A 22,323-nucleotide genomic window follows, 5' to 3' on the forward strand; every position below is an offset into this window, starting at 1 on the left:
ATTCTGACATTTAACCAACTGTCCATAGCCCACAATATAATTCACAAACCTAACAACTTCCCGGCACTCACCAGTCTAGTCTAACCCAACAGCAATCCTAGAGCACTAAGATCCTCAAATAAACTATTGTTAAAGATTACCCAAGCCCACAACACACAGGGCACCGCCCTCTTTTCCCATAAAATTGCCAAACTGTGGAACACTCTTCCTCAACCTATGGCTAAAACCCCAGCATTCATGAGTTTAATAGCCTCCTTAAGGAACATCTAGCAAAAGACTGGCTCTGTTCCTGCCATACTCCTGGTTAAGCTATCTACTACTCCCTTACATTACTCTAAACTAGCTCAGTCTCACAGCTACAACTATTAACTGCTGAAGGCCATCTTGCTACACTTGGTTTCAGTTATCAATGTATACATACATACTGCTCTGTCTTTAACTGTTATGGTGACTACATTTTTCTATCTTGCAATTACTGTATCACACTGTTTTCACTATAAACTCATGCAGCCAGTTTTTTATCACTGTGCTATTTTTTTTGTTAAATTTAATTCTTTGCTAATTATTGTTATATAACTAATTTCTTTACTGACTTGCTTTGTACATTGTTGATTAGTAAGTGTTCATTTTGATTAATACTGTCTATTTTATGTATGGGGTTTTCTCCCCGGGTCTCCACTGAAAATGGACCTCATGCCCAGTCCGACATTACCCAGTAAACAAACAAACAAAATAAATAAATAAATAAAACTCATTTAAATAAAAGTCAATATCCAGGTGGCTTGTTAAATAATAAAGAAAGGAAGGTGAGCAATACCCTAAGGGAAAGTGTAATTAAGCATTTAATTGAGAAATAAAGTTAGAACGAGGAGTAAAAATTAAGCATATAAGAAGAATGAAAATTTACGAGGAACTCCAGAGATGTTAAGATGTGTTATGCAGTTTGGACTACACAGTTGAGTAAGGAAAATTATAAGAACCGGGACATTTTACAGGCGTATGATGAGTTTAAAAACTTAATTACTTCAAAGCCACTGTTTACATATAGAAGGGTAAGCAATGTAAAGGAACTGTTTAAATGAAATATTAGTAATAATAGGTACAGAAGGGGCACGTGCTAATGTAATGGGTGTACAACGTGTGGATATATGGAAAGTGGAAATGCTTTTATTCGTCATATTCTGCAACATGTGAGGCAGAGGAGCTGGTTTACTTAGTAAAATGCAAGTGCAGCAGTTTTTTGTTTATGTAGGGAATACAGAACACATTTTTAAGTCAGAATAAAAGAATATATTTTAGATACAAAGAAAGAACAGAGACAAATGTACTTCATAAACATAGCAAACCTGCAGATCGTTGGTAGAATTTAAATTTCAAGTTTTACAGGTAGCTAAAAACTCTATGAGAGATGGTGATTTTAGAAATAAACTTCTAAGTGCAGAATCAGAGTAACAATTATGTTTGAATAGTGTAATGAATCAGGGATTTATGATGCTGTATGTCTAAAACCATACATCAGGAAGAGATTTATAAAAAAAGTTTGATTCTTAATTTTTATTTTAATGTGCAGTGTAGAATATTTATCTGTCTGCAAAAATGATCATGTGTAATTTTCATGCAAAGTGGTTTGCAAATAATAGATACGAAGGTTGATGCTCTGATTTCCTTCATGATTTTAAGTATAGTCATGTGAATAAGTTTCTGTTTAAATTTATTGATCTGTTATTGGTTTTTGATGCCTGAAGAAATATTTGTATCAAAAACAAGTGATGAATCATTGTTGTGCACAGTGAAGGATGCTTAATAATGTATAATTTTTGGTTTACTATAATAATTTCGAAGACAACTCGGTTGACTGCTCTATGTTCGAACACGGAAAGTCGAACACGGCAATGTCCAACTTCAAAAGCAAGCCTAGGAATGGATTTTAACATGGGTCGAGATAGGGACGAGGTTTGTAGTTTGGCAATAGCAGTGAACCCCTATCTCGACCCATGTTAAAACCCGTTCCTAGGCTTGCTTTTGAAGTTCGACATTGCCGTGTTCAACTTTCTGTGTTCGAACATACTGCGGTCGACCGAGTTGTCTTCGAAATTATGATAGTAAACCATAATTTTTATATAAAAGATTTGAAAATAATAGATATCAAAATTTTATGCAGGACATTATGATTCCACATGCAGTGAATCAAGTGACAACATTTTTGTTTAAACTGACTGTTACTGCATTTGATTCTTGAGGCCTAAAGGATTTCTGTTCTATCCAAAAGCAAGTGCTAGCAGTTTGTTTTAGTTGCATTTCAGTTTAATAAAAATTTTAAGTTTTGTGAGGCTTACAGGTTATGAAGTCCTCCAACAGATAGCTGTCAACCTCTTAAGAGGCCAGTGACCAGCACAGACCCTAGCAATGTATGACAAGCAGTAAAAATGTGGGACACCCTGTTTTCATAGTATTCAAAAACGTACCATATCCGTAGTGCCAGGTTGAAGTTGTCTTTCAATCAAAAACATTAAGCTGAAGTATAGCTCAACCAACAGTTAACACTGTGCAGGTATAAATATCTTCTATAAAAATACAGCTTGTATCAAGACAAAAACTTTGTTTTATAATCTGCAAGAACATCATAACCCAGTATGGAACAGCACTACTATACATTGTTGTTTGGTAGTAGTGTTACCATTGTTTGACAAACGATTAATCTGCCCATTAATACCACTTCCTGCAGCATTTGCATGGCTCTAATATGTTTTCTAGACAATATTGTCCTACAAAATTTGTATGAAATGATTCAGTATTTGTACAATGTTGTCAAGCGCATAGACAGATTCACACTATGGACATATGTACGATTCACACTCCCTATTGTATGACGTTGGGGCTTTCTTAGCAGCATCTAACACATGCTTTGACTGTTTAAGCTCTTTAGTAGTGATATTAGTGTCTTTACATCAGGGACTGACGCAGTTCCATCTTAGCTTTCTGTACCATGCCGGAAGCTCTTTTAGCTTCAGCATTCGAATGTGGTAACCAAGGTAAAGTTATCAACTGCTTGGAAAGTGTCAGTTTACCATCACAACAAAGGTCCTTCAGAAGGTGTGACATGTACTTTAGAGTACAAGCGGGGGCCATTAAGTGGACCAGACAGTTTCATGTGTCCTAAATCTGATACTGAGTAAACTCATCAATTAATTGTTCGGCATCAGCATTGTTTCCACAGACACCTACTCAGAAAATAACATCCCTGACATGTCTGGAAGATATGTTCAATTTCCTTGCAGGGTTAACGAGAGATGCAGCATCATCCAGTAAAGAGTTGTGACTTTTTTGTAAGAGTAATATCTTCCTCATGACTACCAATATGCTGCTCACAGTTTGGAAGAACAGAGCATTTTCAGCATTTTCTCTACAATAATCAGTAACTGACAGCCTGCACTGTAATTCCTTTAAAAAGTTAATGCAACATATTTTATTTTATCATTAACCAACATTTTCTTTAAAAAATCACTGTGGACCTCATCAGGGTTTATATAATTCATGTAAACAGTTAATATAACAGCTGCTAATGAAACATGACAGTCTGAAATTACTAACATCCTGCAGTTCTTACATGTATTTCTAAGGGAAAGAAGAATTTTAACATGGGTGCAGGGCAAGTGTAGAACAAATAACTTAACTATCCGTCCAGCACTCTTTTTTTTGTTAAGGCAAACCTAGACCTATTCATAATCAGCAGTGCCTGAGCTAATCTATTACACTTAATATAACTTCAGGCACTTACCTTTAATACAGGTATCAAAATAAGCTTTACCACTATAGCATGTCAGCAGCAGGAAATCCCAGTCCAGAGTTCCAACACAGGCACTCAATCCCAGTAACCACATATCATAAGTAGTTGTACTACTACAGCAAACCAGTAGCAGGAAATTCCAGTCCAGGGTTCCAACAGAGGCACTGAAACACAATAACAGCAGACAACAAAATATCCCACATGCTCCCATACAGTCCAGCAACAGTAGTAGTACCTTCTGCCCCAATTAAGCTCTCCCAAAACCACAGATCTTGTGTGTACAGTAAGTGGGGATATCTTGATGGACTACTACTAGTATACTTCAGGCTCCAAACTCCAACTTCTGGTGATTATCTCCTTTTTCTTAGTGCTGAACTCCAGATACTCCAATATTCAAAAAGGTGATCCTCTTCTCCCAAAAATGCAAAGCAGCAGCACTCTCTGCCCTGCAGTACCCACTTTTCAACGTATCGCAGTGGTGCAAAAATTGCAGCAGCATCATGATTGGCCACATTGCTGCAGGAAGTCATTTGACAATTGGTCAATTTCCACATATCTTCAATGACTCAGTTTGCTACAAAGGTTGGATTTTGATTGGCCAATCACAACATGCAATTCAGAACTACCACCTGTGAATATGGACTCAGCAGAAATCTGCTGTTCTCTTATCTAAAATGTAGAGTCTTCCACACAAAGCTGAGCACTTAGATGGTAAGCTCCTGCACTTTTATGCCTCTGTGTGGTTAATTGATCATTTTTATTTAAAATAACCCACCCAGAGACTATTCTGTGTAAGGGGAAGTCTGATACAGAACATTGGAAAAATAGAAATGTAATATATTGGTTAGAGTGTTAATTCTTAAAAAGAATGTATAACATTAACAGTACAACGTTTGGAATTTCAGTGGAATAAGTAACCGTTTTCCATCATTTGTGTGGAATAGCAAACTCTACAGATTAGGTTTACCTAAACCAATCCAAAGCTCAAGGGAGAGTTCCATATTTCAAATTTAAAACTCTTGTTATTCTATTATAAGATCACATTTGAGGAAGCAGAGACCCTTAAGGAGAATAGCAACAACCATACAGAAAATTTGGTCCAGATAGAGAGATGAGGGGTCCGGTTGGAGAGATGATAAGTCAGTAAGCAAAGGACAGTAGTATTGCTGAAACTGAATTCATCCTCAAGTCTTGGTGAGTACCTTCACGAGGTGGACCCTGTTTTTCACAAAATATCACCAAGATGACACTGATATATAGACTGTATTTATATAGCATATATCATGGACAGAAGTAGGTCAAAATGAAAAAAGATAGCCGGGTACACTAGACCCCAGATAAAAATTGCCCAATCCTGGTAGACACACTGGTGCCAGAACTAGAAAAAAATGACAGTGTAGAATCCTCAAAATATGGAAACATTCCTAGAATGGGGCCAGGCCAGGCCCAGGGGGATCGTCTCACCCCCTGTTGTAGAAGAATGTAGCAGTCCCAAAAATCACAAAAATTGGTAGGCCAAAGGAGCCTTAAAGACAATAGAGTGGACTGTTGAGGATAAGAAAGAAATTATGTATTGTTACTATTGTGCAAAAAGCCCAGAATTTCCAGACACAAGATATACAGAAATATTAAGAGAGAAATTAGAGGAAAGAAATACATTTCCATAGGAAAAATATATCAGAAGCTTCAAATAAAAATTTGTGTTCATTAATACAACAAATTTGTAAAAAAAACAGTTTATAGACCAAGAAACTTTGATCTGTTTGGTAAACGAACTATCTGAGGAAGTGCAAAAATATAAACAAAAAAACCCAGAGATTTTTGAAAAGTATAAAAAAGAAATATGGACATGGGAAAGAAAGAGAGATTTGATGCAGTACAATATTTATGCAAAGACGAAAGCCAAATTAGTCAGTAGAAAGAAGGCAGCTCCAAAGATATTTAAAGAGAAATACAGGCGAAGGCATACAGATATGGAAAATTTCACAATAAAAAAATAATATCACAAATAGGGAATGTAGAAAAGAAGATTAGTAAAGTAGACATTAAAAAAATAGAAGTTGAAGTTATGGCGTGCCTGTGAAGTGAAGGATTTGTTTTAGAAGGTCTAGCACAGGTCACAGCATGATGGAACGAATCCCCAAAGTAAAGAGAAACAGGAAGATCAGGTGACATCTGAAGAAAAATTGGACAGGGGAAAGGAAAAGAGATTTAATATGGTGTACTATTTATGCAAAGGAGAAAGCAAAACTTGCTAATTCAAAAAGAGCAGCACCAAAGATATTTGAAGAAAAATAAAGGCAAAGAAATCCAGACATGGAAAACTTTACAATACAAAAAATAAGAAAGAGGAAATGCAGAAAAGGAGATTAGTAATGGAGATGTTAAAGAAATAGCAACTGAGGTTATGGAGTATTTGTGAAGTTAAGGATTTAGTGCAGAAAATCTAATTCAGAAATCACCACAACAGGATAGAGCAATCGACATCCAAATTAAGGGGAGGCCAGTGGAACAGAAAGCAATTGGTCAGGTGCCATATGAAGATATTATGGAGCCTTTCACAGGAAACTAGCATAAATGTTCACTTGAAGCCGGACAGGAAACTGGAAACTCTGACACAGTTGATGTTGAGGAGTGATAGGCCAGTGAGTTCCCATATGACAGAGCAACGGATTACACAGGATGAAATTGAAGAGAATGTGCCACAGGAAGATGCTATAGAATGTTCTATAGAATGCCCGCAGGAAATGGAAGACAAAAAATGTGCCTTCACTTTAGAAGAAAATAAGCTAAGAGAAGAGTTGCTTGATTTAATACGGATAGATAGGTATATTAAGCTCAATGAAAGAAATAGACTGCAGAAGGTCAATAAAACCCAAAAAATCAGAAGTTTAATAAAACAAATGAACACAGTAATTAGGACTCTCCATAGAGTTTCAAGTGAAATAACAGAAGTAAGCAGGATATATTACTGTGCAGGTAAATTAATGACAGATAAAATTCTACCACAAGAACACAGGGTAGTAAGGGAAAGAAAGGGGAAAAACTGAATACCTTCATGGAAGTATTGAACTGAGAAAACTATAAAGCAGTTAAGACAAGTAGTGTCATTGTTAGAGGACTATAGAAGAAGTAACAGATCAACAAAAATACTCAGAAAGACAGACATGATAAAAGCAATGCACAATATTACAACAGATCAAGATTTATCATGCACTATCACAATTGAACTAAAATGTCAGCAGAGGCAGAAAAACTTAGAAGATAAATGTAAAGGAAAAGTACAAAATAAGCAATTTACGGATGACCCCAGAAAGTTCTATAGAGAATTGGGAAACAAGGTAGAAGGAATTGAAAGACGAGCCAAAAAATAAGAACTAGATATATTTTGAAAAATTATTTATGAAGATCCTGTGGAACATAAGAAAGATGCTAAATGTATAAAAGAAGTAAAAGACACTATAAGAAGTTCAAATGTACAGGATATGAAATGGGACAAAGTAACAGCTACAGAGATTGAAACAAAGTTAAGAAAAGCCTCTAATTAGAAAAATCCAGGCCCAGTTGCAGTACCCAACTTCTGGTTAAAAGTATTATTATCTCTGCATGAAGATTTAGCAATAAGTAAGAATTATTTATATGCACACCCTGAACAGACACCAACCTGGCTAACAACAGTAAAAACAATGCTCTTACTTAAGAATGAGCCTGCAAGCTACCCTAAAAATTATAGACCAATAACTTGCCTTCCGATGAAGTATAAACTATACATGGAAATTGATGCCAACAGAGTTTATAATTATTTAGAAGAAAATTCAATTATGACAATAGATAAACAAAGAAAGTGGAAAAAAGTGCCAAAAGTAAACTGATAACCAAAAATAAGGCACTGGAAGGTTCACCAGAATAAAATCCACTGTTTTATTGATCGCACACGATATTAAAAAACATAAAACACATCCATAACGCATTAACTGCATCACCGTGTTTTCATCACAAAAACTTCTTCAGATGAGCATTCCAGCTTCTGAAACCCCTTTATATACAGAAACATCCCCAATTAATCAATTAACAAACTGTTATACTTTTAAAAACACAGTGCAAAAAAACTATATACACAAAAAATGAAACACAATAAATACATAGAAAATCATTTGTTGGTCAAGCAGGAATGTTGTAAAAAACATACATTATTTACAATTTGTAAAAACTTATAAACAAAAAATGTTTAAAAATGTTTGAAAATATAAAACCTTTTTAAAACCACATTTAAAACACTGTTGTGTAGGTCATACAAAATGTTAAACACCACCATCTGCTGGAAAGTCACATAATTTAAAGTTTAGCTGACCTAAGCTTTAAGACTGGCTTCAATGAAACCATCTCATTCAAACCAGGATACCTAGTAGCTTCAAGGACTAGTTGCCAGTACAGTTCCCTGTATTCTAGGCGTGTTACCCAAGGGAACCCCTAGGATCAATGGGCAATCTTTCTATTACATAAAAATGAAAAGCAGCTCCTGCACAGTTCAGAGTATGTTTATACAGAGAATTGTTACTGTTCATCTTTTTTATATTGTACCTGTGTTCATACATTCTTGACTTTAATTTTCTGTCAGTTTTGCCTATATAGAATGCTTCACATTTGTCACACAAGGCTAAATAAATAATTCCATTAGTATTGCAATTAGCAAATCCATTTGTCTTAATAAGTCTGTCTCTACTTTTCAGATGAACCATCCTTCCAACTTTGACATAAGGGCATTAGGCACAACAACCACACTTGTATGTCCCCCTTTTGTTAGAAAGGTGTTTAAATGTGGTTTTAAAAATGTTTTATATTTTTAACATTTTTAAACATTTTTGTTTATAAGTTTTTACAAATTGTAAATAATGTATGTTTTTTACAAGATTCCTGCTTGACTAACAAATGATTTTCTATGCACTTTTGTATTTATTGTGTTTCATTGTTTGTACATATAAACTGGTAAACACTTGAAAAAATCCACAAACGTCTGAAAGCAAGGAAACCAAAGAACAAGGCAGAAGCCCTCACAGTATAATAGTTTGTTAATTGATTAAAACAGAAATTCACAGCGTTTTTGCCACACACATATGGTGGCTTCTTCAGAGGATACAAAGGCAACCAAACGCAAGCAGTTAAATACTTATGTTAATTTAAGTCAACTGCTATCAATTGACCACAAATTATTCTGGTGAACAAGATGCCTGCATTAAACTGAAGAAGTAATAAATGAATCATATCGAACAAAGGACCATTTTGTTGCTAAATAAAGTCAAAACAGAGAACTGTAAAAAGGGGAAGAATCTAAGTATGGCATGGACTGACTACAAAAAAATGTGATATTATCCCACATTCATGTATGAAAGAGTGCATAAAAATATATAAGATACATCCTACACTGATCAACTACATTACAGTGACCATGAAACAGTGGCAGATCACTTTTCAATTAAGCCACGGTAAAGGGAAAATTGTTATTCCAGTGATAAAAATCCAAAGGGGGATATTCCAGGGTGACTCCCTGTTACCTCTGCTATTTTGTCTTGCCCTTAACCCATTAAGCTGTCTAACAGATTAGGCCATGGCTGTAATTTGGCCCCTAGAAAACAAAGTCTAATTTTTTCTATGTCAATGATTTAAAAGGTTTACTATCAAAAGGGTGATCAAACTTTGGATTGGACTTCAGTCAAATTCCGGATGCCCAATTGCCCAATTTGACAATCTGAAATAATGAAAAAAACAATACTGAAATGCACAACAGTGAATGCTAGTGTGCATTCATTGTTTTGACTTAGTCATTTTGCATTAGCCCACTATGTGGAAATCTGGGTATACTGATTCTCTCACTTGGTGGCACTGTTTATATATATATATATATATATATATATATATATATATATATATATATATATATACAAAGTATCAGGGGTGTGGGTGCAGACCTAGCAGGGTTGCAGGGGCTTGTTATATTCACACTTAGTACTTTTACTTAATTGGAAGTGTAATATTTTTGGTAAAGTCGACATTTCTGAGATGTTGACTTTACCAAAATGCTGCATTCTAAATTTATTTTGTTTGTTCTTGTGATTTCCGATGTTCGGATTCGGAAATCTGAACACTCGCACAATGTCGGTGCGAGGATATGACAGTAAACCAATTTAAAACTATATAGCTCATCAGATGAGGAAAGCACAACTGAAAGTTGTCAAAACTTTTTAAGATGATATAAGAATGTCATTTGGTCTTGATAAGTGTGCAAAAGCAACCTTTAAAGCAGGAAAACTGCAGCACCAAAAAACATCAGTTTGGGAAAACAATGTGATAAAAAAGAACTTGAGCAAGAGAGAATGTATAAATATTTGGGAATTGATGAAGGATCAATAATAAAACATGAACAAATGCAAATAAAACTTAGTAAGGAATATTTTAGAAGACTTAAATTAATCCTGAAAACGGTGTTGACATCTAGAAACAAAATTCAAGCTATAAACCAATTTGCTCTTCCTGTCCTAAGTTTTTGAGTGATTGACTTGCCCCAGAATGTGTTAGATTAGATAGGAAAACAAGAAGGATGCTTAATGCTTACCAAATGATTTATAAAAATCCATGCATACCAGGATTATATATTCCCATTCCAAAGGAGGTGTGGGCTTCCTTGAAATTGATTACATGTATAGATCTGCAATCGTGGGACTAAACACGTATCTGCTGACCTCACAAGACTCAAACATAGTATAAGTTTTGAAACATGAGGAGAATAAATTTAAGATGACCTCCCTGTTTAGTCTAGCAGAAGCATATTGGCATCAAGCAGGAAGCGGAATCAAACCACAAGTAGGTAAAAAAAACAGGTGGCAACTGTATGTGCCAAAAAGCAAAATAATTAATATAAGGTAAAGGACTAGAGAAGGCCAGAAATGTGGAAAATGCATAAATATAGTTGCAAGTATAGAAAACTTCTGTAAGAACCTCATGTTGATCAGGATTGAAAGCAGGAATGAATGGTTAAGGAGAGGCGAATTCAAATCAAAAGATGAAAGGTTAATATTGGTGGTCCAAGATAGTGGACTATGTACACATTGGTTAATAAAGTCCACTGAACATGTGGGAGAAACAGACAAATGTAGGTTTTGTAAAACAGTATTGGAAACAGCTACACACCTCATTGCTGGTTGCATCAGTTGATAACAATGGAAAAATGCATACTAATTATATTATGAATAAATTTGATATAAATAAAGAAATGTGACTAGATATACAAATTTGCAGACAATCTGTTAAACATTAGATTGAGTTAATGCAACCAAAATAAGAAACACAGTTCCTAAATTTATAGAATCTTTAATTCGTTTAGTATGTCAGAGCATAATAAGAAAAGGTTATTTATCTAAAATATACAAAATGGTTAAAAGTATGAAAATATATTATAAAGAATATTGCTGAGACTGTTTTAGATCAGCTAATAGTTATTCTCCAAGTGAGGATGGTAAAAATAATGTTATCATCAAAACAAACTACTCTTTCATTACACTAGAGACTATTCTCGTGAAATTTTGACATAGAAATGCCATTACACCACATAAAGTTTAACTAATATACAAAAAAGAACTTGGATGTTGGAGATGTAAATCGGATATAAAAGCTGATTGGCAACATATGTTTTATGATTGTATATTGCTCAAGCCATTTTGGGATAATATGAATTCTTTATTACAGGCAATTTTTAATGATAAATTTATTTTAACTAAATTGTTTGTTCTGTTTAATGTATCATTTCCTATTTGTGTTGATAGAACAAACTACTCTCCTTTGGAGTATATTGGCAATGGCAAGAAAGGTCATTACCAAAAATTGAAGAATGAGACTACTCCTACTTTGAAAGAATGTATGACCTTTGCTAATAATGCATGTCAACTTGAACTAGCCACAATCAAGAAAAGATCAGATAGGCTCACTTCACATTATATTACTTGGTTGAAATTTAATGATCTGTTAGAAAAAATAGATAATAGCCAAGTAATGTTAGAAGCTGAAATTATCAATAATGTTTTATTGTTTAGCAGACACCTTTGTAAATAACTGATGTTGTTATTTGTAGATAAGAAATGTTGTCTTTATGGTTATTTATTGTGTTAAAGTTTTAATGGTACATATTGTTAATTGGATTTTAAAAACTTAATAAAAAGAAGTAATAAAAGAGGATAATAAGTAGGGCATATAAAATATTGCTTGGTATATATAGGAATTGATCAGAAGAAGTTAGAAAGGATCTAGAAGAGCCATTGTATAAGCAATTCCCAAAGAAGCAATGAGAGGATATATGTATGGCTCCCAAATGTAAAACAAAGTTGCAAAGATTTAGGATATTTTCTTGGAAGTATTTGCATATATTTTGTTATACCCCAAGCAGACTCCAAAGAATTTTTTCCTCAGTTAGACTGCAAATGTTGGTGGTGTGATGGGGAAGAAAGAGGTAATTAGGAGCATGTTTTAGGAGAATAATAAGTTGGCAAACTTTAAAAATTCCCTGCAGACTACTCTGTCAGAAATACTGGGTGAGCAAATTGGTGTAATGAAGGAAATAATTTTTTGAGCTGTGTTACAGAATCTGATTTGCCTGGACATGGTAAGGTCTTGCTAAGTTTAATTCTGGTGGCTGTCCTAAAGCAATTTCTAGAAAATGGAAATCAAAGTATATACCAACTGCACTATATGTAGTGAATATTGTAACAGACGTAAAGGAACTGGAAGTGGGATCTTTAGAAAAGGGTATCAGCAACTTACATAGAAAAATGGGAATTGTGGGAACAATGCATACAGAATAAAGTTTTGGAGGAGGAATGAGGTGATAATTCAATAACGATGTTTCTTGTTTAAAAATGTACAGATTAAAACATTTTGTTATCTGTAAACATGTTAGCTGGAGGAAATGACTTCATAAACTAATAGTATGTGTTCTCTGCTTCTGGCAATAAAGAGCCATTATCCAATGTCTGTTAATGCACGCAAAAGAAATGGCCAGGTACAGTGCAGTACTTGAAAGACAGACTGCTGGATGCTATGATAAGCTTGTATAATATATGTTGTAATTACTAAAGTATTAGCCTTCTTATCATAGATATTAACAACTCTATTCCTTATTTATGGATAGAATGGCAGAGTATCAAATGGATCAGAAAAAGAAAGGGTAGCACCAACACATGAAAATGTACAATTCAGATGAGATGAAACTATTGACTAACAGTCCAGTTTGTAACACTTTATAAATAAGTGAATAGAAGCCCCTGCCTCACCTTTGTATTTAGCCAAAAGTTGAAACATTCCTAAAGGAAAAAGGGTGCAATCATAACTTCTTTAGCAGAGAAAGAGAGTGCTGACCACTCCATTTAAAAAAAATGTTTGTTGTAAAAATAAATTGCAGTTAGTAACCATGTGGAAAGTGTTTGCTTTACTTACTTGTTTTGCTTTCAAATTTTGTGAAATAGATACACAGCTGATAAGAAAATGTGATAACCTCAGTTATTTGTGTGTAATTCTTAAGTTATCTGTAGATATCAAAAACACTGGTAATTATAACCTCATTTTCCTAGTTTAGAAAGAACACTGGATTCTGTAAAAATATATTATATAAAGATGATCTGGAATGGTTAAGGTGGATGTAAGCAATAAAAGGAAAAGAATTACACCACATTATCATGGCAGATAACATATGTAACCATCCCTTGTTATTTTAAATTTCTGTACTTTCTAATTATTTAAGTTTTAACTAATTTACTCCAATGGGGCTCCAGAGGTTTACACCCTAACTTCCAGTGCCTGTATCCTGGGCTTTTTGACAAAATCAAATTATGTTCTCATGTTTTCAAACAAATGCTCATATCTCTGGAGCCATAAGGGTTACAAAAGAAATGCAAATGGCAAATTGTTTAACACAAATTGACCCTTTTTCTACAACAGTGTGCTCTTGGATTTAGTTTATAGGTTTATAGATTAATACTAGGTTAACTGCCCTTGTGAGCTATTTTAAGCCTAGCCAATTATCCCCTTGAGAGAATCAAACCCTGCACCTTATGTTTGTAAGGCAAACACCTTAACCATTAGGCCACTCTCCCAACCCAAAAATGTTTGGTTTTCAAGGATCATCGTTTCTGATATTGTGGTATTGCCTTGTAGGCCAGAGTAGTCTTTTATTTATTCATGTTCATAGATTAGTATTAGGCTATTTGCCCATGTAGACTATTTTAATCCTAGCCAATTACCCCATGTGAGAATCAAACCCTGCACCTTGTGTCTGTAATGTAAACACCTTAACCATTATGCCAATCTCCCACCCAAATAAATTCCCACTGTCAGTCTCGAACCCAGGACCTTGGTAACACTAGTCTGTATGACCTACCACTAAGCCATGACTCTCATAGTATATGTAATTAGCATGTGAGCAGGGGGCACAGGGGGATGTCCCCTGCAGAAATATTTTTTTATTGTTTTCTATTAGGATTAGAACTTCTGACTATTGATGTTATAACAATTATAGGTTCATAGCCAAGTACTAGGCTAGCTGCTGTTGTGGGCCATTTTAAGGCTATCCTAGTTCCCTTTTCAAAGGTAAGAATCCATCCTTGTACCTTGTCTTTGTGAAGTAAACACTTTAATCATTATGCCAACTCCAGAACTTAGACTGACCTCCCAGACTCATGGAGCCACAGGCAAATGGATAACAGATAATAAAATAAAATAACGTTATTGACCAAATGCACTAAATACCAGTTAAGCAGTTTCGCCCTCAAGGGGCTTCATCAGAACTGGATATAAGCCTTCCTCCACAACATTAAATTTGAGTTCAACCCTTATTATGACGCTATAGCACATTATAGCCTTATTATGTTTTGACATTTAAATTAGTAGCATGTTTTCCAGCCTACCACAACATTGTCCTACGCCATGCAAACATCCTGCTATAACATTTTAAAATCTGTTATCCTGTTATCATTTCAAGCCAAAATATTGCTGTATTCTGCAGAGGTCGCTACCCAGTACTATCCATCTTTACGTGTTATTTAATTTAATATCTATAAGCAAACCAAAACTGCCTTATGGTAGGAATTATGCTATTTTCATTGGTTACATTGGCCTCATTTTTAGTTTAATTTAGTAATTATTTAACAACTTCTGCCCTGAAATGATTGTATAGTTCAAACCTCAGGTTACACCTATATCTCATAGCTTTTTCTCAACTATTTCAGTTCAAGTTTAAAAAAAACATCAGTGGTGTCATTTTTTCATTTGTGGGATCAAATAATTGACTAATTCTGACACAATTTAAGAGGCTAATTCAAAATGAGTTTATTTCCTTAAATTGTGTCCACATTTTATTACATAATAGAATTCCCCCATTATAATCTATTCCTAATACTCTTCTAACTAACTACTGTTAGCCTTGACATCACATTTTGCCTTCTTACCCAATGTACTGTCATGGTGGTGCTGCGGTAGTGCTGTCGCCTCACAGTAAGATGTTCCGTTCGATTCTCAGCTAGAGCGTCTTCTGTCTGGAGACTTGCATGAATGGGCGTACCTTCGTTGAAGGTTGTGTGGCAGGGCTGACAACTCGGCACGTAAAAAAATCTACTGCCAATCATTAGCGGACCGGAGTTCTGCTGTGGTGACCCCTAACTGGGAAAAGCCGAAAGATGCAACAATAACCCAATATACTGTCCTACTGTTTACCTAACTGCAGTAATGTCTTCCAGTGCTACTTAGTTCTCGGATGTTTTCCTGTACTAACTAGTCCATAATGCCTACTTTGTGTTATGCTCATGTCCCACAGCTTCCTTTTTTACCCTGTTTTGTGCTGATCACCTTCTGTTCTTACTTATCTCCCCTCTATTAACTCCTCCTCACAACCACACTATAACCCACTGCTCTGCCTCTGTCAGTGTCACAATATTATTTCCATTGCCTTTTCTTATCACATAAGTTATTTAGTTCTTAACTTCTGTCTGTTCTTTCCTAGTTTCCTTCACTTACTACTCATGGTGTCTTCTTTTCACAGGGTCCTTACACATAAATTCATTTGCCTATGTCTGTGTTTTTTGCCTCCTTCTTCTTGCTACACCCTCATATTTTTTTACTTGTTTCTGCTCTGCTCTACTTTCTGTTGAACTCCTTTGGCATTGCTGGATCCATTTCAGGTAACATATACCTGTGACATAAAGTCTGGTCTGCAGACCAGTATCAATCTTTGAACTGTTTGTTACCAGTTTGTGAGCTATTTTTATATTTTACTTTATTTTTTTAAAGAAATGTGGTATTTTTTTAGTTAGAGATAAAATATAAATGGCATATGTAACACATTAACTGGGATGCTGGCAGCAGTTGATTTGTTAAATGCACTGACCTTTGGGAGATCAGTGCATTAACCAATCGATTTTACATCTTTGTAGTCCTTGCTTTAGCAGTAAGTCTGCGAAGATAAATGAGGGAATGGATGTTCACTGGCTGGAGAAACAGCTACTGGGACATGAGCTAAGGTTGTTGTTATTATGATGATGATGATGGTTATTGCTATTATTATTATTATTATTATTATTATTATTATTATTATTAATGGTGCATTCTCCAGGGAAGCTAGGGCTTCAAAAATGTGACTTTTTTCCTGCCAAATCAACAAGTACTGCATTCAGTTAATAATGACAGACACTTGATTTTCAAAGTTGGTATCCTTCAGAAAATGCAATTTAAAGCCTTTTGAAGCACCTTTTTAAATGCAAAATCTTGAGCTAAGGGGTTGAGAAAGCAAAGAAGGTTTGCATTGGCTTGCCATGTATGGTTTGATTAGCAGCAAGCTGAAAAATGATTTTAGGCCATTATTTTATGCATGTATTTGACTGCAAGCAGATATCTTTTGTTTATCAAATTATACAAGTGGCTATAATTTCATGGTTGTATGCATACATGTTCATGACTGGGTGTGTTTGTTTGGGCTGGGGCATTGTTCTTAACCGTCTCTGATTATAACACATGATTTTGTGTGTTCCGCACAAAATTTGTGTTCTTCTGTCAAATTATTGTAGGTTGCAGTAAAGAAATAAAGACAGACATGAATTTCTAGAGTTTGTATCATCCAGAAAATGCTTGCAAATTCAGGACCCTTTATTCTAACAACTTTTTTAGCTATGAGACCAGTATTTAAAATCTGTTCCTGATCTGGGCCTTTGTCCCTAACTGTTTTGGGAGTAGGGGTGAGGAGATATGTGTGATGGCAAACACTTCAAAATATATCGCTGTGTCCATTTGTTCTTTCACTTTAATCCCAATCTAACACCAGATGGTTGCATAATACGTGCCTGTTATTTTCTGGGATAGGGTGGCAGGCGGTATTTCCATGTATACCTTCTTTGTATCCTTGTAATCATCTGTCATATAATTTTATTGGGAAATACTCATTTTGTCAGCTTTGAATATTAAAGCTTGGGCACAACTTATTTCTTCCTTGAAAGAAAATAAGACTGGATTTCTTTCCTTAATCAAGACTTTTGTTAAGAATGTCATTGAAGCAAAATGTTGGGGAAAAATGTCTGAAAAATTCACTGACTATCTAGAATCACATGGCTTTGGGGATAATAGTGGACCGCAAACCCAGTGGCTTAATTCAGTGCAGTTTTAGCCAGTCTTACCACTTAGCTTAAGATGAGGTATGGAAACACAAGAAAAGAGTCATCCAGGTGGTGTGATTTCATCACTGTACATCTCTAAGTACCATAGTCGTTTTATTATTTTAGAGAAGTACCAATCCATAATGGGTCAGAAATATTAAAAAAAAGGTCCTTCAGCTGACAGTTTGAGAAGCACTGGTATATAGCATTGACTAATTAAGATTATTAATAACCTGAATTTGTTTTTGTAGTTTGTCTACTGTGCAGTGCCTATGTTGTGTCTAATGTGCTATGATATTTTGTACTATTGTTTAGAATTTTCTAGTGATAAATACATGTGTGTTACCCTGTTAATGTGCTGCTGTCAGCGTATATAGGGTTACCGTTTGGTCCTCTGTTGAAATTAGTCTTGTTCATTTGGACACTCTGTTTAATAAAGTAAAGTAAAAATAGTATTACATTTATATTTTAATATGCAGGATACAAAATTCCCCAGAAGAAGTTATTACTACTATTCAAAGCAGATGATGAATTGCCAAAGGATGTTTTAAGGAGACCAGGTAGCACAGAACAGAAGGATAACCTTGGAGATAACATCCACAGTAAGGGTGCAACATATTGCTCTTTTTGCGTGATTTTTATTTCACCTTTTTTACTGATGTTACAAATATAGAAAAGTAAAGACAATGCATGGTGCTATATGTTTAAATGTTGTGACATAACAAGGAAGCGACACAACAAGAAAGCAATGATACGTGTGGAATGCTTGGAGGTCTTTGTTAGAGAAAGATTATCACAGTGCTAGTGGGAGTTAGGAGATATGCATAAAATATTGGCATTACAGGAAAGAACACTAACATTTTAAATAAAGTTTAGTAAAATGCAGAATTGGGACTGTGTGGACAATTGTAAAACAAGAATTTTCATGGAATTTGATGTAACACATGGGCCTAAATCTTCAAAATTTGCATCTATTAATTATCATTGGATTATGTGACACCAAGGCAGGTCATGCCGAAATCTTTGTTGTCTGTCTGGGAACTTCACTGGGCACCAAATAAACTGGAACATTTAATGAGCTCAAAGTGATTCATTTGGTTTGAAACTGCCTTAGTCCCAGTTCCCAATTTTATAGAAGCTGGGTCGGGGACACTGCTATCCCAAGATATTCAAGATGAGGAGCACTTTATGTTCTATATCAGCAGGAAGCTGAGAAATACAGAAAGGAGATACCGTGCTATTGAACTAGACTAGAGAGTATTAGAATTTAGTTTACCTTCTATGCTTTGAATCATGATCTGTGAGAGAGGTACTTCACAATGGATCCTGCCCCTTTGCAGACTTTAAGTAAGCAAACTGATGGCAGTACAAGGTAATGCTGGTGGGCACTGTCCCTTCAGCCCTTTCAGTTAACTTTGACCTACAAACCAGGCATAGTCAACAGAAAGGTTAAGGGATTGTCCACAAGGCCTACAACCCAACATCATGATTTCAAACCCCTGGTTTTATGCCAGGAGGGAGTAGTTGTAAGATGTTGGGTGTGGTAAATGTGCCTGTGCCTTTAAATGTGTTCTCAGACTGTATGAGTGTGGGAACATTTTCACAGCTGTAAGCTAAATCACAATGTTTTAACTGCCAGTTACTGTAGAATTAAAAGTAAGTAGCCTGGAGGGCTAAATTTAGGTAGTTAGTTCCTCATTTACTGACTGTATTGGGTTTAGCGCTAGAGTTCTGAGACAAGGTTATTACTTAACAGCACGAGTAACACAGATGAAGACAGGGGCATGAAACTCCAGCATAAATAGCTCAACAGAATTTATTGTATAATATCTACATGTTAAAGTAAGTCTATTTTATGTAATACTGTAAAGCATTTTACAAGCTAAAATGAATGAAGTATTCAGCAGTGTGCTCATGATTAACTTCAGAGAAAAGACACCCTCTATAATTAACAATGACATATAGCTTCTTGTTGTTTGCTTATTTAATTTACTTATATCCTTTTCGTAACTGGGTAAGTGGACTATTGACAGACTGTTTTTAGTCACAACAAAGGCCCATTGGGCAGAAGTTTCATTGTCAAAGAATTTAATCAGAATTTTATATAAGAAGCAAGTATGGTTGTTATAGTGATTATCACGTGAAGGTTTGAACTATAGAAATTGCATCATTACATAAAAGTTAATAATGATATTTACAATGAGTAATTTGAAGAGCAACTTTTACAATGAGCACTGCGAGACACATCGTATGGGTTGAGGAAGCAACAGTCATGTTACAAATATTAATTTAGGAAATTCCCATTCAGAATCACTCGCATTCATTTATGACTGAAGAGTCAGATAGTATAGACTGTGTGTGTGCAGAAGCCAAACGTTGAATAAAGGTTGTTCCTAGCCTTTTCTTTATAGCAAACCAAGCTTATTCTTTCAGTGAGTATTATTTTAGTCTGCTTTTAAATGCTTCTGTGGTACTTTCATGCATGTCTTTTTATAGGGGTTGGTTCAAAACTGCAGGTGCTAGCTTTGAGAATGCCTTTCACCAATTGCTGCTGTGAATTTAGGCCTAATGAGGGTACGGCTCTCCATGTGCATTTCTTTGTGTACTTTTGTTAATTAATGTGTAGTTTTGTTCTTAATGGTGGGCAGTGTCCTAGATTAATAATTTTAGGTATGTTTCTGTGGAGAGTTGCCCTTTCATTAACAGGTAACCATTTAACATGCTATAGATGCTAACTGTGATGGGTTAGTTTATCTTCAAGGAAAGAAAATATGCAAATATTTACTGGCATTTGAATATTTTGTATGTTGCCACTATTGTGGAAGGTTGGTAGTAGGAGACCATATTCAATTTTGGGAATTCATACAGTCCTTGGTATGGAAAAATGATCAGTGGGTTTGAGAAGATGAACAACTTTGTAGTACAGCTTAAGCTGTCCCAGAGTTTTGTGGATAATGTTGTCAGTATGTGAGAGAGAAAGAAATGGTTCTAAGGTCAGTCCCAGCTGTTTCTGTTCTGTTACAGCTGGCAAGCATCTGTTATTTTTGTTGGAAGCAAATACGGGGTCTTTTGGGAAGCTTTAGCAGGGGTCCAGAAATTGTAGTGGTAGACTATAAAGTATTAATGAGAAGGCTGTCCCTCTAGAGGCATAGCATTTTGAAGCTGATGGGTAGTTTCTTCTGAAGGATGGATACGTTTTATAGAATTCAGGCAGAAAGAGGTCATCTCTATACATGATTATGTATACTTACAAAAGGCCAGAAGGCAAGTCATTATTGAAAGGTGAGATTGACAGTAGCCCTAGCTGTATTCCATGAATGAAAAAGCACTTGGTTGGGTTAACCTGAACTGTCATGTCCTCCAAATAGCTTCAGCACCATTTAATGGCTGGACAACCAAAGTTGAAGTTTCTTAGTTTATTGAGAAGAAGGTTCTTTTTGACTGTCTCAAAGGCTCAGGTTTTATCTGAGAGCAGGTACATCTTAATTTAAATTCATTCAGATTGTTCCATATATTATTAGTGGATGTGTACAGGGCAATCACTGTGTTGAGGGTGTTGTGGAATCCATGTTAGTGGTCACAGAGTAGCCCATACTGATGAAGGTGTTCAAAGAGTTGTTTCTAGTTAAGTTTTTCAGATATTTTGTGAGAGAGCATAAGCTGGCTATTAGTCTACAGTCTTTGCATTTGGTGAGGCGAGGGGTTTTAGATAATTAGATAATGACTGCATATTTGAATAAGGCAGGGAGTATTCCAATAAAAAGTGAAAGACTGATCATATATGTTAGGGCCCGGCAATATGAGTGGCTGCCATTTTTTTATATTTGGAGTGCCATTTAGAGAAGCTTGCACTGCTTTTACAGTTTGTTAAGTAGGGATTTTTGCTTTCTTTTTGTTGGTGTGTCTGAAGCTGAAGTGGAGTTAAAGTCATTCCAGAGGAGTTCATTCCAGAAGAGTTTTGAATTACCTGCTAGTGATTTTTGTATAGAGCTGGGAGGGGTATAGCAGGACTGAGAGGTGTTTATAAAAGGTAGGTTTCTGAGGAATTTATTGATTATATTCTGATTTGTTTTGACTAGGAAATTCTGTAGTCATTAACAACATTTTGGTTTTCAGGTGTACGTCTAAGAAAAACATTTCCCATGAGTTTTTTGAGTTCATTCCAGAAGAGTTTTGAATTACTTGCTAATGATTTTTGTATCTTCCTGAGGCAGGAGGCCTTTGCAGTATGAACTCACTGTATGTATTGTGCAGCATTGCATTAGTTTCCTGCTGTTTCCCAGCCTGCCAGGATTAGTATGTCACCAGCATGTTTTGTTTTTAATCTTGGTTGAGCCAGGTGCTTTTTTGTCCCTGGTTCTTCTTTTTACCAAGGTTAAAACTGTATCTTATATGAGGATTAGTTTATCTAGGAAGCAGTTCAAGGCACTATTAGAATGTCTCTGAATGAAGACTGGACACTGGTATTTAGAAGTTAAATGTGTGCTTAGAAGGGTAGTTTTGGATTCTGTGAAGGGTCAGTTTGTAATGATAAGGACTGGGTATTTGTTTTGAAGAATTTTGTTGACAGTACTGGGCAGTGATCACTCAACTTGTTTGGGAGGATATTGATGTAGATACGTCCGTTTTATGTTGGAGATGATGAGGTTAAGAGATAAAATTTTTCCCTTTAAGGAGTTTGGCCTGGTAGACTGTTTCACTGTTTATTTGTGATTATGGTTTGTGAGCATTTTATTTAGTGGATGTAGGGATATATATTGGTGGCAGTAATACAGAAATCACCTAGGATGATGGTATCATGTGGAATACCTGAAGAAAGAATATCAAGGAGTAGTTGTTGGTGGATGGTGACTGAGG

General features: G+C 35.3%; 1 protein-coding gene across 1 annotated transcript in view; it reads left to right on the forward strand.

The window, feature by feature from the left end:
- Window positions 1–22,323, forward strand: part of LOC122813885 (zinc finger protein 420-like) — a 175,904-nt gene that overhangs the window by 107,121 nt on the left and 46,460 nt on the right. The window contains exon 5 of the mRNA XM_044086425.1: window positions 17,946–18,068. Within this exon, the coding sequence (XP_043942360.1) occupies window positions 17,946–18,068 (123 nt within the window). The remainder of the gene's footprint in view (window positions 1–17,945; window positions 18,069–22,323) is intronic.

The sequence above is a fragment of the Protopterus annectens genome, chromosome 10.part0 (assembly GCF_019279795.1).
Source record: "Protopterus annectens isolate FY-2018-M chromosome 10.part0, PAN1.0, whole genome shotgun sequence".
Lineage (NCBI taxonomy): Eukaryota > Metazoa > Chordata > Ceratodontiformes > Protopteridae > Protopterus > Protopterus annectens.